The sequence below is a fragment of the Gastrolobium bilobum genome, unplaced genomic scaffold, assembly GCF_033153095.1.
Source record: "Gastrolobium bilobum isolate Gb01-03AN ecotype WA unplaced genomic scaffold, APGP_CSIRO_Gbil_v1 utg19911, whole genome shotgun sequence".
NCBI classification, from domain to species: Eukaryota; Viridiplantae; Streptophyta; class Magnoliopsida; order Fabales; family Fabaceae; genus Gastrolobium; species Gastrolobium bilobum.
Window position 1 is genome coordinate 208,474 of NW_026898798.1, and position 17,143 is coordinate 225,616.

At 35.9% G+C, this 17,143-nt stretch overlaps 3 protein-coding genes across 3 annotated transcripts; all 3 read left to right on the forward strand.

The window, feature by feature from the left end:
* The first annotated feature begins 734 nt into the window (after positions 1 to 734).
* Positions 735 to 10,118, forward strand: LOC133284175 (uncharacterized). The gene is made up of 21 exons (XM_061481162.1): positions 735 to 1,127; positions 1,477 to 1,609; positions 2,169 to 2,305; positions 2,403 to 2,448; positions 3,591 to 3,803; positions 3,903 to 4,406; positions 4,542 to 4,676; positions 4,794 to 5,009; positions 5,097 to 5,186; positions 5,262 to 5,506; positions 5,603 to 5,691; positions 6,126 to 6,166; positions 6,462 to 6,492; positions 6,596 to 6,718; positions 6,798 to 7,015; positions 7,087 to 7,182; positions 7,260 to 7,372; positions 7,563 to 7,698; positions 8,987 to 9,091; positions 9,200 to 9,542; positions 9,892 to 10,118. Exons 1-20 carry the CDS (start codon positions 853 to 855, stop codon positions 9,398 to 9,400), a joined length of 3,147 nt encoding a protein of 1,048 aa, XP_061337146.1. The 5' UTR covers positions 735 to 852; the 3' UTR covers positions 9,401 to 9,542; positions 9,892 to 10,118.
* Positions 10,119 to 11,717: 1,599 nt separating this feature from the next.
* Positions 11,718 to 12,311, forward strand: LOC133284186 (protein MAIN-LIKE 2-like). Its single transcript, XM_061481176.1, has 2 exons — positions 11,718 to 11,960; positions 12,072 to 12,311. The coding sequence occupies exons 1-2, from the start codon at positions 11,718 to 11,720 to the stop codon at positions 12,309 to 12,311; spliced, it is 483 nt and encodes a 160-aa protein (XP_061337160.1).
* Positions 12,312 to 14,432: 2,121 nt separating this feature from the next.
* On the forward strand, positions 14,433 to 17,032 carry LOC133284229 (uncharacterized). Its single transcript, XM_061481225.1, has 7 exons — positions 14,433 to 14,649; positions 14,847 to 14,946; positions 15,054 to 15,174; positions 15,266 to 15,387; positions 15,802 to 15,923; positions 16,010 to 16,169; positions 16,823 to 17,032. The coding sequence occupies exons 1-7, from the start codon at positions 14,523 to 14,525 to the stop codon at positions 16,935 to 16,937; spliced, it is 867 nt and encodes a 288-aa protein (XP_061337209.1). The 5' UTR covers positions 14,433 to 14,522; the 3' UTR covers positions 16,938 to 17,032.
* The last annotated feature ends 111 nt before the right edge of the window (positions 17,033 to 17,143 follow it).

Here is a 17,143-nt window from a genome sequence, read left to right on the forward strand (position 1 = left end):
CTTAAATAAAGTCTCGTATTTGAGTTTTGTGAATAATAGAAAAAAAAAAGCAAAACCCTTAAAGAGAACTCTATTCCTTAAGTAGGTTCACCTACTTTCATTCAGATTATTTGGGATTGAAAGTGATTTTTGAATCCGAAACCAAACTTTTTATTTTTTGTTGAATGATTGATATAAATAAAAGAATTTTTTCATATAAGTTTCCGATCCTCACTTACTCATGGTCATTGAATAAAACAGAATTTAAAGAACAACTATTTAATTTTATTGAAGTATAGTATTCTCCTTCCTATTCTATTTTATTATTAATAGTAAACTATGAATTCTACTAATATATAAAATAAAAGAAGAGTGTAATATTAACAAACTAAATTGTTTATAAACTCTTAGGATTAAATCTTAATCATTAATTTTCGTCAATCTAACAATTATAATATATTAAGTCATATTAATTAATTAATTATTAATTTTCAATAAATGCAACATTTTCTTAAAATAAAAATTACAAAGGCATTCGTTATTCTAACTTTTTCCAATCAGGATATATATTTAATTTTTTTCTTTCTTTCAATTTTCCGATGTATATTGAACAAATTTACCAATGGTCAACCTCACTCCACAAAGGTATGAGACAAGTCACACGACACAAGTTAATAATAATTTAGCAAAAACCCAGTGTTACGCCAGCAGAGAGCCAGAGCCCAGCCTTATAAATGCAAATCAAAACCCTCACATTGACATACATACAAACACAAGAGAGGCATAGTCACAGGCACAGCCTCAGCCTCCTCCGTCCCCTTCACACATAGCAAAACGAAAAGCAAACACAATTAATTACACAGTGAAAGAGTGATGGCGCAGTCTCTGGAGCTTTTACTGATTCAGTTTTTGATGCCTGACAACGATGCAAGGCGTCAAGCTGAGGACCAAATTAAGCGTCTTGCCAAGGACCCACAAGTGGTTCCCGCCTTGGTTCAGCACTTGCGCACCGCCAAGACCCCCAACGTCCGCCAGCTAGCCGCCGTCCTCCTCCGCAAGAAGATCACCGGTCATTGGGCCAAGCTCTCTCCCCACCTTAAAAACCTCGTTAAGCAATCCCTTATTGAGAGCATTACCATGGAGCACAGGTATATTATATTATACCCTCATTTTCCTCTTTATTTTTTGTTTCTTAATTTTTTGTTTCTTTCTATATGCCAATTGAATTGCCTCCGTTTAAGTCAAATTGTTAAGGGATAGATGATCACGTGACCTAACACTAACTGTGTGTTTATGGCTTTAGACCTTAATTCCATGGATACCCTATTCTTCTAAATGACTGAATTTTGCTCCAAGTAAGAGTTTTGAATTGAATGACCTACCCTTTGACTATTATCTACTGATCCGAATTGAATGAACATATTATCTGATGCTTTTGGATATATGATATGATCATCATGTGCTAATCTTATAATGATTTCGTTTTATCATGTACAGTCCCCCTGTAAGGAAAGCAAGTGCTAATGTAGTGAGTATTGTTGCCAAATATGCTGTTCCGTCCGGTGAGTGGCCGGATTTATTGCCCTTTCTGTTCCAATGTAGTCAGAGTGCACAGGAAGACCATCGTGAAGTAAGTTCGTGGCTCTTACCGGTCATATATTTACATTTTTTCTTGTTTGGTTGTACTCTTCCGGTCCAAGTCCAACTACAACTGCTTAATAATATGGTTGGAATTGGATATATCTTATCATCCATTTACATTGGCCATTTTATAATTTGGTGTTGCTACTGGAAATCTCTAATGAAATTTGAGAAGGACTTATTAGATCTTAGAAAAGATGATGTTACATTTTAGCTAGTCTTGGGCGGCTACATGTGTACGAGAAAGAACATTTGCAGATGTTTCTTTTTTTCTTTCTTTTTTGAAGACGAAACTAATTTTATTTTTCTGATATCATTGTTTTGGAGCTATTCATGTCACAATTATTTGATTTGCTCAAAGATTTGTTCTCTTTCTTATCAAAATTTGCGTATTCGTTATTATGACATCATGGAAAACATATGTTGCAAGCTCCTGACCAACATCTTCCATCCTCTTCTTTAGTTAGGACCTTTAATCTTATGTCACTCGCATTCCTGTTTGATAGACTTAACATCTAACCAAGTGTTATTGCCTTTTGGATTGTAAGGTGGCATTAATTCTCTTCAGCTCCTTAACTGAAACAATTGGGAATGCTTTTCGGCCACATTTTGCAGATCTGCAAGCTCTTCTGCTCAAGTGCTTGCAGGATGAGACTAGCAATCGTGTTAGAGTTGCTGCCCTGAAGTAAGTTAATGTTCATTCTTGGGGTAATTTTTTCTGTAGAAAACAATTCGTATAGTATCCTATCGTTGCTTATGAAGAACAATGCCTTTTTTGTCAGGGCGGTGGGATCTTTTCTGGAATTCACTCATGATGGGGACGAAGTGGTAAGTCAGAGCTGTTCATGGAATTCAACTATGAAATAAAAGATTTTTTTTTTAAATATTCCTATTAATTTTCATTTGTTAGTGTTAGCAAACTATGAGCATTTCATTACAAGTTAGTGAAGGGTTTCCATATTGGCTGTAGTAAGTTCATGATTTGAAATTTCTATGAGTGAAACATTGATTAAAGTATTAGAGTATAATATAAAACCATTAAAGAGACCCTCGTCTAATAGCTTAAGCTTTTGGGTTGAATTAGTTCTTTACATGGTATTAGAGCCTCGATATCACAGGTTCAATCCTCACTGCCCCCATTTTCTCTTGTGGAGTTTTCTTAGTACAGATAGGTGAACCTGTGCATTGTCCACCCTTCAAGCCCAGTGGGCTCTCGTGTGAGGGGGCGTGTTAGAGTATAATATAAACCATTAAAGAGGCCCTCACCTAATAGCTTAAGCTTTTGGATTGAATTAGTTCTTTACAAAAATTAATATGATGCAATCATCTGGATTAAAACCTTCAAAAAGATGGGAAAAGAAGGAAAGTAAGAAGAATAAACAATGCAATAATAGTTACTAGACAACAAGTTCACATCAAATGCTATTCATGGTTTCTTAGGCCTTCTTAAGCTTCGTTTTTCTTGAGCTCATGCTCTCTGTGGAACTATCATAGGGTGAAATTTGTCAACACAAGAATTAAAATAGAAGTTATGTATGTTATGAATGGTTTCGGGAGTAATATGCAATATTTGGGATTTAAGTTACTTTATTGGTGTTAAGACATAGTCTCAGCGATTGAATGTTGTGCACAGTATGTTGACCAGTATGAGCTGTAATGATTTTTGAAAGAGCAATGCGTGTTGTTTGAAATAAATTTTTCACTGAGGACTAGTTTTTTTTTTTTTTTTTCATTATTCAACAAGTTATTTATCATAGGAAGTAATCATCTTTGTTTTTCAATTTTGATGTTTTAATGTACATTGCATTCATTTGGTATAGCAATAATGAAGCCAGTATTTTATGTTTCATGTGCAATTTTCCGGTTCTATGATTTTCTCTTTAAATCATGTTACCTTATCAGCTGGATCTGCATATTGTGTTTATTTTCTCCTAAATTCTTCCGAGTTAAATTTTTTCATGTGCATACAGATTAAGTTCCGTGAGTTCATTCCAAGCATCTTGAATGTATCACGACAGTGCCTTGCCTCTGGAGAAGAAGATGTTGCCATAATTGCTTTTGAAATTTTTGACGAGCTGATAGAATCTCCTGCACCTCTTCTTGGAGATTCAGTCAAAGCCATAGTGCAGTTCTCCCTTGAGGTTTGCTCAAGTCCAAATCTTGAGTCTAACACACGTCATCAGGTTGGTTAGGATCATAAAGTATATTGCTATGACTTTTTATACTCTTCCTATTATAGTTGTTTTGCTTACTTGCTTCCCATTACTTGCTCCATGTAACAGGCAATTCAGATCATTTCATGGCTAGCTAAGTACAAGTCTAGTACTTTGAAAAAGCATAAGCTGATCAACCCTATCCTGCATGTTGTATGCCCTCTGCTTGCTGAATCAACAAATGAAAATGAAGATGATGATCTAGCACCAGATCGAGTTGCTGCAGAAGTTATTGATACTATGGCTTTAAACATCCCAAAGCATGTTTTCCCACCAGTTTTCGAATTTGCTTCTGTAAGCTGTCAAAATGCAAACCCAAAGTTTCGAGAAGCATCTGTTACTGCATTGGGCATCATTTCAGAAGGTTGTTCGGAGCTCATGAAAAGTAACTTGGAACCTGTTCTCCATATTGTCCTGGGTGCTCTAAGGGATCCAGAACAAATGGTCAGAGGGGCGGCTTCCTTTGCTTTGGGTCAATTTGCTGAGCACTTACAGCCTGAAATTGTATCCCATTATGAGAGTGTTCTTCCCTGCATTTTAAATGCTCTTGAGGATGCATCTGATGAAGTAAAGGTACACGTTGGAGAAGAGAGCGGTTTTCTCAATACAATAGATTGCTAGATTATCTGCTAGTACCAAAAAAAGTAAAAATAAAAATTAAATGGATTGTCTGCATGTTATCTGAGCATTACATTTAAATTTATTCAGGAAAAGTCATACTATGCTTTGGCTGCTTTTTGCGAGAACATGGGTGAAGAAATCCTTCCTTTTCTAGATCCTTTGATGGGAAGACTCTTGACAGCTCTCCAAAACAGTTCCAGAAATTTGCAGGAAACATGCATGGTACGGGGAAGATTCAGTATGCAGTGAAGATTGTCATATTTGTAACGAATCAGCAATTGTTTTGTTGTTTTGTTATTTGTTATTTAAATTTATATTTTCCACTGGATGCCCTTGCAGTGTGCTATTGGTTCTATAGCTACTGCTGCAGAGCAAGCATTCATTCCTTATGCTGAAAGGGTTTTAGAGTTGATGAAAAACTTCATGGTGTTAACTAATGATGAAGATCTCCGTTCACGTGCAAGGGCAACTGAACTAGTTGGTATTGTTGCAATGTCTGTAGGGAAAATGAAAATGGAACCAATATTACCTCCTTATATAGAAGCTGCAATTTCTGTAATTACCTTGGCACTTTGGCTCTGTCACTGATTGTGCTCTTTTCCTTCTTCCTGGAATAATTTGATTTTCTTCTGTTATGTTCAGGGATTTGGGATGGAGTTTAGTGAGCTTCGGGAGTACACCCATGGATTCTTCAGCAATGTTGCTGAGATTTTGGATGACAGTTTTGCACAGGTCTTTATAGATTAGCTTTATGTAATTCCTATATCATGCTTAATCTTACAAGTGAAATTTTTTATTGTTAAACAGTATCTTCCTCATGTTGTGCCTCTTGCATTTTCATCCTGCAATCTTGATGATGGCTCTGCGGTTGACATTGATGAGTGCGATGATGAAATCACTAATGGATTTGGAGGAGTTTCATCAGATGATGAAGCTCATGATGAGCCAAGAGTTCGAAATATAAGTATTAGAACTGGAGTGTTGGATGAAAAGGCAGCTGCAACCCAAGCCCTTGGTCTATTTGCCCAACACACAAAGATTTCTTATGCTCCGTATCCTTTGACTGAATTTCTTTTTTCCTATTTACTCCTTTCAAAACTAGAAATTCAACACTAAAAGCCAAGTTTGAATTCTTAAATCCTTTTAAGCTATTTGGAGGAGACGCTAAAAATCTTGGTTAAACACTCTGGTTATTTTCATGAAGATGTTAGACTTCAGGCAATCATTGCTTTAAAACGTAAGTGGAAACTATTTTCTGGATGTTAATCTGTTTTATGTTTGTTTTACCTATTCTCATTTTCTACAGTTTGTGCATGACAGGAATCTTATACTTTTCTTAAGTAACTGTTTCTGGTTGGTTCAGTGCAAAATGCATTTTACTATGTAGAATATTATTCTAAAATTGAATTACCCAAGAATCCCATGATGATATTGTAAACCTATCAATCAAATCATATATCCATACAGAGGCTATGAGGAAAAGAAGGAAAAATATAATTTCGTGGAAGTAAACTGCCCTTTCTATTTTGGGCATGATATTTTACATGTTTTCTCTATGCAAATTTGTATTCATGTCCTTCTACATTACTTGTTTCCTCAAGTACTCAGTTTTATTTTTTAGACTATATATATCACCATTAAATTTTGATTTATGTTTAATTTCAACTGCAGATACTTTAACTGCGGCTCATGCAATCTTCCAAAGTCAAAATGTAAGTCAGATCAATACCACCTTCTTTTATCTTTTCATTTCCTCCTTTTTCAAACGTGGACTTTTGTTTACTGGTCTTCTCTTTTGTGCTACTGCAAGTATTAGGATTGTAACACTAACAATGAGAGTAGCCATTTTGATTAGTCAACCATTAATTTGCTTTTCATGATTATTGTGTGGAGATGGGCTACTACATGATAGCTGATGAAGTATTCTTCTCTCAGATTTAAATGTTTGTTCTTTATTTTGAAGCCTCTCTTTTACTAACAAAAAATTGACACTGTGCTTGCTTTCAGGAAGGGGCTGCAAAAGCAAAAGAAATTCTTGGTAAGAACATCACTGGAATAATAAAATATTTTGATTTTGTATATGGTCATGATTAGCCAGTTCATTTTATCTAATAACCTATTGAGTCTGATTGATTCTACAGATACTGTGATGAATATTTATATCAAGACTATGGTTGAAGATGATGACAAGGAAGTGGTTGCTCAAGCTTGCACTAGCGTAGCTGACATCATTAGAGATTATGGTTATGCAACTCTTGAGCCTTGTAAGCATAAAATTATTTGACCTATCATTTAAAGTCATTTGCTGAGCTGATGCTAATTTGCGATTTACTCTGATATCAGACTTTCCCCAGCTTGTTGATGCAACTTCATTGTTGCTTCGGGAGCAATCTGCTTGTCAGCTGATAGAGTCGGATAGTGAAATTGATGATGATGGTAGTGAACATGATGAAGTGCTTATGGATGCAGTTTCCGATCTTCTCCCTGCATTCGCAAAGTCTATGGGTGCTCAATTTGCTCCCATCTTTGCACAGCTTTTCGAACCTTTAATGAAATTTGCAGTGAGTTGGCAACTAGTAAGTTTTATATTTAGGAATAAATCATAAACTAATATCCTTACTTTGAAATGCAGAAAGCTTCCCGTCCCCCTCAAGATAGGACCATGGTAGTTGCCTGCCTTGCTGAAGTTGCTCAGAACATGGGCTCTCCTATTGCGGGCTACGTGGATGTAATTTTGTTTCTCTTTTTCTTAATTTTTTATTTTCGAGTTGTAATTGATTTGTAAATGGTCATTATTTTTCTCAGCGAGTGATGCCCTTGGTACTTAAAGAACTAGCATCATCTGATGCAACAAATAGAAGGAATGCCGCATTTTGTGTTGGAGAGTTGTGTAAAAATGGTGGTGATTCAACTTTAAAGTATCCTTTATCATGTTACCTATTTGATAGCTGTACATGATCTTTCTGTTTTTCTTTGGGTTAGCTTATGGGATCACAATTTGTATGATTATGTCTGTCTATATTAGTAGTATATGCTGTTTCTGGGGTTTAATCCTTTCCCTCTACCTTGCATTTTCCTTGTTTTGCATTTTCTTTAATCCAATACCAGATACTATGACAATGTATTACGTGGACTTCATCCCTTGTTTGGTGAGTCAGAGCCTGATGATGCAGTGAGGGATAATGCAGCTGGTGCTGTGGCAAGGATGATTATGGTACACCCTGAATCTATCCCATTAAATCAGGTAATTTCCTACTTCATACTTCATTTATATGGCTCGTGCTTGCTAATTAATACTTTTATTAATGAAATTTAAACAGTAGTATATTGCAATTCTAATTTCTTCAAGTTTAATTTTGTTATGAATATTTGATAGCTATATATTTTGTTATTTGATATTCTCTAAAAAATTAGAATTGTGGAGAAGCATGTTGTAGTTTAAATGATTTACATTAAGTCGGAGTAAGACTAGGTATATGAAGTGTTAGTTTGCTATGACAAGAGATGGAGATCAAAATACCATGCATGCTCAGATAGTAAGTATCCAAGAAAGATGCTATTAGATATCAGGGATCAATATTGCAAAAAAGTGAAGGGATTTATGAGGATGTAAACCATAGAATTAGAGCATGTTCGATGAAATGGCGTAGTGCGTAAGCATTTTTGTGTGATTACAAAATCCCTCCGAGGCTAAAAGAAAAATTCAATAGTAAGGCTTGCAATGTTATACGGAGTTGAATGTTGACTAGCACATAGGTAAGATGAGCATAAAATGGGAGTAGCGGAAATAAGGATGTTAAGGGGGATGTGTGGTCATAGAAAGACAAATAAGATGAAAAATGAAGATATTCGATGAAAGATAGAAGTAGTATCGCTGACTAAAAGTTGAGAAAACATAGATTGAAATTGTTAAATATCAGTAACCAAGAGGTATCATTGTAATCCTTGTTGTGTTAAACTAGACAACATTGGTTCTATTATATAACAAACCAAATGAAAAATACAAAGAGATACACACTATGTGGGACTTTTACACCACTATTCTAACACTATTATTAACAGAGATGATTTGGGCATGTTATTCGAAGACCCCTAGGTGCTCTCGTATGAACAAAAATTTGTTACCAAGAGCATGATACAAATAGAGGGAAGAGGTTGGTCGAAACTTGGGGAAAAATAGTTAAACAAGGCGTAATGAAGTGGGGAATAGATTGGCGGATGGTGTGCCTTGGGATAGAGTGGAGGAAAGTTGTTAATACTATTATGGAGGGATAGACCTGTTTTTTCCTATGTTCTAGATGACCCTTTTTATTCCTTTTTCCCCATATTTATTTATCTTACTTTCTAATTTACTTTTTCCCTCTCTTTTTTATTTTTATTTTTAATTTTAATTTTTTCCCTGTTCTTCATTTCCCTCAATATTTTATTGGTTTTTCTTTGAGTTCATCGATTGCAGACCCCAACTAATTTGGGATAAAGGTATTGTTGATGATGATGATGTTGTCTCTATATATCTTGGATGCTTTTTACAGGTTCTTCCTGTTTTCTTGAGAGTTCTTCCGTTAAAAGAAGACCATGAGGAGTCTCTGGCTGTCTATAGTTGTGTCTCTACTCTTGTATTCTCATCCAATCCCCAGGTAATTGTTTATTTTCAGAATTTTGAAGTTTTTTTTCTCGTTTTTTGTTCCCCCAATGGTAATATTTTCCATCCTAATTCTGTTTGTCCATTTCTAAATGTAATGCAGATCCTGTCCCTAGTCCCTGAATTAGTTAATCTTTTTGCTCAAGTGGTGGCATCACCTGTTGAGACGTCTGAAGTTAAAGCTCTAGTAGGCAGAGCTTTTTCTCATCTAATTTCATTATATGGGCAACAAATGCAACCCCTTCTGAGCAGTCTCCCACCTGCACATGCAAATGCATTATCCGCATTTGCCCCAAGGAGTTGATCGTACAAACAATGAGCAAATTGAAAATTTTATCCAATTTTTTACTTGTTTTACTTATCAAGTATGCTTTTGAAGAAACATCTTGTTATATTATTTTAAGTGGAGCTGTTTGACCCTGGCAGAAGATCATTGCCTTTACCAGGTATGCTGCTTTTGAGAAATGTTAGCAATTAGTTGACATGAAATTGTGTATCAATTGTCTTCAAAACACCTTAAGGGATCTTTGTCCCTATGATCTTCTATGCAATATCCTGAATATTGAAGGAATTTCTGAAACCCTTCCTTTAAGAAGACTTTTCAAAGTACTAATGGTTGTTTCATATTCATAATTCCGTTGGTGGATCTCTATAAATCAATGTTTAGTAGCAACAAATTTGCGAAGTATATTTTCCCTTGTAAGACAAATTTTGCCAGTGGTTTGGTAGGACACAGCGTAGTTTGTGTTTAGTTAACTTCTTTTATTATGATGGTCATTATTTCTCTTCTTGCAGGTTGCTGCTGTTCCTTTCAGTGCCTTCTCAATTTTTCTATTGGAGACGCTGTTATTCTTCTTTTTTTGGTTTTTTAGTATTTAATTGTTTCTTGTGTTATAGCTTTTAAAGTAATATTTATTTTCCTTTCTTCCATTATGAAATTTTGATTGTTGTGCTGTTTTCACTGGCTTAGAGGGGTGAGAGTTGTGTCATTGAGGTTTGTACCGAGAATCTAGACATTTTTCCGGAAGTATATGTGATATATTCTTCAGTTTTGTGCACGGTAGTTTTCTTTATTTGTTGCCTGTTTCTAAACATCTTGCTCTGTAATTGATTGAAGAGTATTGGATGTTTTGAGGGCTGAAGCATTTCCTTGTCTCAATTCATCGACAGAAGGGTGTAAAAATTGAAACCCTTAATATAATTAATACTTAGAAAACAATCATAAGAAATTACTGAAGATCCCCCTCACCTTTTTTTAAAGTACGTTCTTCTCAAGACCACGAGAAATCGTCCCGAATTTTTTTTTTATTTCAGCTGCAAAATATATTTACATTCTTCGAGTTGGAAGTTCCCCCTGACCACATCTTCCTCAATTTAAATGCGATCTTAGTACACAACCATTTTGTTTATCGAATTAAATTGCAAAAACTTATATTTATTGATTCATAAACAATTACGTGCGTTCCTCTCGGCCAAAAATACACGAATGCCAACTTAATAACGAAATCGGCTTTTTTTTTAGTTTAGTATTTTCTTCTTTAATTTTTTTTTTGGGTTAAATTCTTATTTAATTTTCTCTCTATTGGTTATTTAGTATAAGACGGTAAATTCCGCTGGACTCCATAGTAGAAAAATTAATTCCCTAGTCTCTTTCTCTCTCTTTCTTCTTCCTCTATCTCCTCTCCCTTCTCTTTATGGCAATGGTACACGTGCGTTGTACCACGTGAAAAAAAAGAAGTAATGTTAGACCCATTAACAAGACTTTGAGTGTTAAAAATAGGCACAAAAAAAAATAAATTATTTATTGCAATTTAATTAAATAATTACGCATTTATTGCAGTTTGGGAAGTATTTACAGATATATTGTACAATGTGACGCCCAAAATGTACAATGTGACGTCCCTTTTGGGCGTCACATTGTGCAATACTATAAATACCCTGACTTTCCTTTTCACTCTTCACTCATTCACCACTCTCTAACCTCTCTCTAACCACGGTTCTTAGCGAAGTTCTGCCGACTTAGGTAAGGTCGTAATACCTAATACCTCCTCTGTATACGTTTAAATTACGGTGGTAGTTAGTAATGCATGTTAGGATTGATCGTATATAGACTGAGAACATTAGGATAGTCACTTAGAAATTTTGTGCAATGCTATGAATGTTGTAATGATACTTCCCTTTTTTTGTTACGTAGTTCATATTATTAATATTTAATTATGCATTAGGGTTCAACGTATTAATTAGTGATTTAGTAAATAGTGATAGCGACTTCGTAAATTTTGTATGTATGATGTTATTAATGCGGGAGTTTATTCATAATTTTGTAGTCATTTAGGTGTGATGATTAGTACATATTTATGAAGTTATTAGTGACCTAGGGATAAGTATTGTGTAAGTATTATATTACTTTTGTCCGATGTATTTTTATTATTTAATTACAAATAAATTACTGTACTACGTATTAACATTATTTCATTAATTTTGATTGTAGCAATGAAAATGACGCATATGCTTATAATTTTTGATAATAAATTATGTCATTGCTTAATTAATTTGTAAATAAAATGGGGCATTACATGTGATTAATGTAAATGTTGTTTTATATTATATAGTTGAGGGTAATGGCTGAGTCATCATCTTCATCGGGTTCTGCATCGGATGTAGAGCCTACCGATCCCAACATGTACATCATACCGGGGCCGTACAGATGGGAGGTCCTTCTTAAGAGGACGCAGAAAGCTCATATTTCACAGCGAGTGTGGAATACAGAGCATGTAAGGAAAATAAAGACTAGACGTAGGAAGCCATCTGGGGGGCCACCTATAGGTGCTATCCCAGAGGTTGTCGCAGACTACCTGACACAGGCCGGATTCATACATGTTGCCCGGATGTGACATATTCAGGTATGCAATTTACGTTGTTTTGTATTTATGTTATTATTCGTTAACACGCTCTGATTGTATATTTTATCACAGATCGATGCCCCTTTAACTAGTGCTCTGGTCGAGAGGTGGAGACCAGAGACACATACTTTCCACATGACCCAATGTGAGATGACTATCACCTTGCAAGATGTGGCAGACATATTGGGGTTGCCTACTGACGGGGATGTCGTCACCGGATCCACCTCTGAGGATTGGCCCGCTGTTTGTGGGGCTGTGGCCACCAACAATTTGCCTTTGTACTTCCCATATAAATGTGTTCCATTAATTTGAATGACGGATTTGGCAAATTTTAACGCCTCACAACACTGTCTAAACGTCCAAAATATGCGATGAAACACCTTATTTCCAGTAACTAAGCTCTGCTCTGCATAAAGATCATTTGTTTGGATATTATAAAATGAACCTGGAGAAAAGCGCAGCATGTATTCGAACCACCTTGGCAAAAAAGCGTACGATTCCTCCTAATCACCGTACATAATTGCGATCGCTTTCTGCTTCGCATACCACGCCTTTCTGTAGGAAACTTCAAAGCAATATTTAGCGGTTATCCTTTCTTGCACCAAAGAGATTGACACAGATGGTTCTTCCTTTATCATTCCTGCATTGAAGAGGACCCAGACTCGATAATAGCTCACAAATTTAATTACACAGCAGTACGTAAACGTTGACATGTCATTACGGTAAATAAATACGTACCTATGATGAGATCTGCAATAACGTCTGCATCGAGTTGTCTATGTCCCTGCGAAATGTGCTCATTCAAACAATTGTGTTTTCCACCCATCTCGTAATCTTCCAATTTTCACCAAACACTGGTTTCATGGCCCTAACGCGCTACGGGCAACCCTTATCATACGCACAACATTTCATGGATAACTTTGCAAGCGTGCTCTCAATTACAATTGCTTCTTGATGCTCCCTAATGAGGAGGTGCTTAAGTGCCATTTGGACATCTTTTTTTGTTGCAAATTCCTGATTGACAAATAAATTGTCACCCAGTTGCCACAGACCTTGTATTGAACCCGATTCTGAGACCGTACCATCAGTGCAAGATTCTTGTTCGCTCTGATAACTCCAATCAATGTAAGAATAATGCGGAATTCCTTGCCAAAAAGGAATAACAACTTCGTCACCTGCAACAGTAGATTTTAACTTATTAATACAAACTTCCTAATTCAGGTATTAAATCAGATATGTACTCAACTATATACACATTATTTCAATTACCTTCATGATGAATCCTTAATGGGGCAGACGCAACGTCATGCAACTGCGTCATTTGTGTGACCACTGGTTAATGGAATATTGGGATTTGAGACGCACCCATTTCGGCACCTTCATCTCCTTCGGAAGCACTAGCATCCTCCGCCAGAAGACGTTCTTCCATTGCGATATTTTCATCATCGTCGTCGTCATCGTGCATTTCCCAAGTCGGATCATTTTCATCTCCCTCATAATAATTACCAACTGGAGACGCATGAGCGGCAGACAAAGATGGAAGACGGGCAGAATTTAAATCAACTGACCTCACCAGTAAGGGAACATTCTCGGTTGCGGCAATGTCGACATACAACTCCAGAAAATCTGTCCTTGACTGGTTGAAAAATTCTTTCATTGTCATATCCAGGTCTTCATCGTCAACCACTTGCAAACTAATGTATTTATCACATTGCCATAATCTTGTCGTGATCTGAGTGATACATTGGTTGCCTTGAAGACTTAGCTTCTGTCGAATTTTCTGATGCAGTTCGCCAATGGTTGCATTGCGTTCGATACGTGTCGGCCTTTTTTCACCTTCAAAGATGACACCTCGTTGACCTTCTACCTTCCTACCATTGTAATATAACACAACACGAACAAAATCAGGACGTAAGCTCATTCTTAAATAGTAGAAATAAAATTCAAATACAAAGGGAATAGATATGAAGAGTGAGAGAAGAAGAGGTGTGAAGAGAGAGAAGAGGTGTGAAGAGTGAATGGAGGGGTGAGAGGATTAAATAGGCTGCACAATGTGACGCCACATTTGGGCGTCACATGTGACGCCCCAATTGGGTGTCTTACCCTAAGGGAGAGACGCCCCAAATGTGGCGTCACATTGTGCATTAGATCCGTAAAAAATTCAAAAACTGTCATATATATGTAATTATTTTATTAAATTGCAATAAATAAATTTTTTTGCCGTTAAAAATAAGGAAAATATTCTTGTATTTTTTTCTATAAAATTCGTGATACAATCTCGTATTTTATCATTTATTATGTTACATAATATAAGAGACATGTTCCCCTAAAAATAACTTATGAACCATGGCATTTTGTATTTAATTTGACAAAACGAATTAAATGAGAAAACGTTGGGCCAAAGAGTGAAACAAAACGTTGGGCCTATTCAACAGCCACAGCACAGCACACGGCTTTTCTTTACCCCTTCCTACGGCTGATATCGCCACCGTCTCTGATCTGCTTCTACTCTGCGTGAAAAAAATGAGAAAACGCACCGTTTATGCATGGGTAGTAGCACTTGTCTGCTTCCTAGTACTGATGATTGTGACCCCAGCAATTCCTCAGTCCCAAGAATACCACGATTTTGCCGACCAGCGCAAGTTCTTTGGTAACCCTTTCTAATTACTACTATGATTCACATTGAATTCTTGTTCACTTCTATTTATACCCTTTGAATTCCTTTGAAGTGGGTTACCTGAAAATTGTTAAATTGGGTTTACTATATATGATTTTAGAGGAATTGGTGTGAATTGGGAGGAGGGTTTTTTTTTTTTTTTAATTTCAATTTTTACTGTTGATTTGCAGGCATTCCTAATGCACTTAATGTGATATCGAATTTCCCATTTCTGGTTATTGGACTCATTGGACTTATACTTTGTCATCATGGAAACTATTTTAAGCTCAGGTACTGTATTTTGTGTGACAATCAATTTCTTACTGCTTGGAAAAAGAAGATCCTGTTGTGTTGGATGTGATTGTTGTTGTTATTGATGTAAATACGTGTGACAAAAGCTTGCAAGGTGAACTATGGGGTTGGACATGCTTCTATGTTGGTGTGGCTGCAGTTGCAGTTGGATCTTCATACTATCATCTCAAGCCAGATGATGCTCGCCTTGTGTGGGATAGATTGCCCGTGAGTTTCTGCTGTGGAAGTTCATTTCATTCATTATAGAAGTTCATTTCCACTACTAAATGCTTGCCTCCCAAACTGTTTCTCATTACAGATGACTGTTGCTTTCACATCAATCGTGGCGATTTTCATCATTGAGCGGATTGATGAGAAGCAGGGAATGATTTCAATCATACCTTTAGTTTTGGCGGGTATAATAAGCATTGTGTATTGGAGGCAAGCCCCCTGCTTTATGTATTTATTTATATACTATAGTTCATTTGCTTTTCTCATATTGTTATTGGAAGTTCAGTCATTGATGAAGGACTTAGATTTAATTTTTGTTTCACTTATTTTTTTTCTCTTTTGACGGAATTCCTTCTTTTAGAACTATAAGTGAAGACAGTTGTTCTTCATATGGATAAAAACTAATTGCGAATTCTGCAAATACTTTGCCATATATATTTACAAGATTCATTGTGAGGGATAAAATCATGGAATAATTTAGATTGCCAAAAGTTAGACTAGTCCTTTTTGATGTTATTGTTCCTTTATGTGATTTCCGTATGAGGTTAACTGTGAAGTACTCGATCATTCAGCTGAGTTTTCTAAACTTTTGCAATAATTGATCTTGTCCTCCTTTTGCCCCAGGTTCTTTGATGACCTCCGTCCGTATGCTCTGATCCAATTTGTACCATGTATTGCTATTCCTTTGATGGCCATTTTATTACCTCCCATGTACACGCATTCAACGTATTGGCTCTGGGCTGCAGGTTTGGATTTGTGTTATGTTATAATTCTCTCTTGAGGTTTATTCGAAACACCAACCATGCTTAGATTTTAAATAAATTTATTCCAGGGTTTTATCTTCTAGCTAAGGTGCTAGAGGCTACTGATGAAGAGATCTACAAATGGACCTATCATATTGTCAGTGGTCACACACTTAAGCATTTGTTTGCGGCAATGGTTCCTGTCTTCTTGACATTCATGCTTGCAAAGAGAAGTGTTGAAGCAGAGAGGTATACACACGTCTGCAACATTAAACTGTGTTTAATTAATGAATTTAAAATTTTCTGAATTTGATTTTTGTGCAAGAATACAGCCTCTAATGAGGGCATTAGGCTTAGGTCCTATGTGCTTTATGAAAAGTCTGAGCTTGGCTCTTGGGATGTATATGGAGATTGGAAATAGAAAATAACATTAGTAAACATTTAAGAAAGGGAACCTAGTTGCTGAAGATTTTTCCTCTTTTTCTCTCTGATTATACGGTATATCTTGATTACAAACACTTTCTTGAAGTTCTTTTATTGCATTTGAATTACAAACTCTTGAATCAACCTTCGTTGCCAAACTTGTTCTTGTTTCATTTATTTCCTCCTCCTTATTTTTTCCCCCCCTTTACTACGATATATAACTACCACATGTTAGATTTCATATATTTGAATTATTAACCAAATAATTATGGGAACCTGAGTTGCTAGTTTGGCAGCCTTACTGTAAAATTTCCAATATCAGGTCAACAAGAACAAGAGGTTACTCATCATTCATCTAGTTTAGGAACCCCCATTTATTTATCAAAGTAAACTGTTACTATTTGTTTTCTATTGTAGCATTAGTGGAGAACTTGAAGATCATTTTTTGTTGTTTGTTTGGAAAACTAATTTAAATGCAGGCAAAGTTTGCTTAAAACGTGGAGGGTTTCCTGGACGAAGGTCAAAGAGGGCAACTCCAATGTTGAGAGCCTCGCTTGCTCTTACACAAATGTGCAGGTTGTGGAGCCCCAATAATATCTGTATAGTTTCCCGTGGAACAAAAAAGAAAGGCTTATACTGGATTACAGAATATTGTTGTTAGACTTGCTTGTAGAACAAGTAAAACAAACCATACCAAGTTAACTTTCATACAATAACGTTAACTGTAATTATCCTATAGTTTGTATAGTTCCTTATCTTTATCACATAGCGAGGATCATTGTAGATCTGAATTTTAGGTG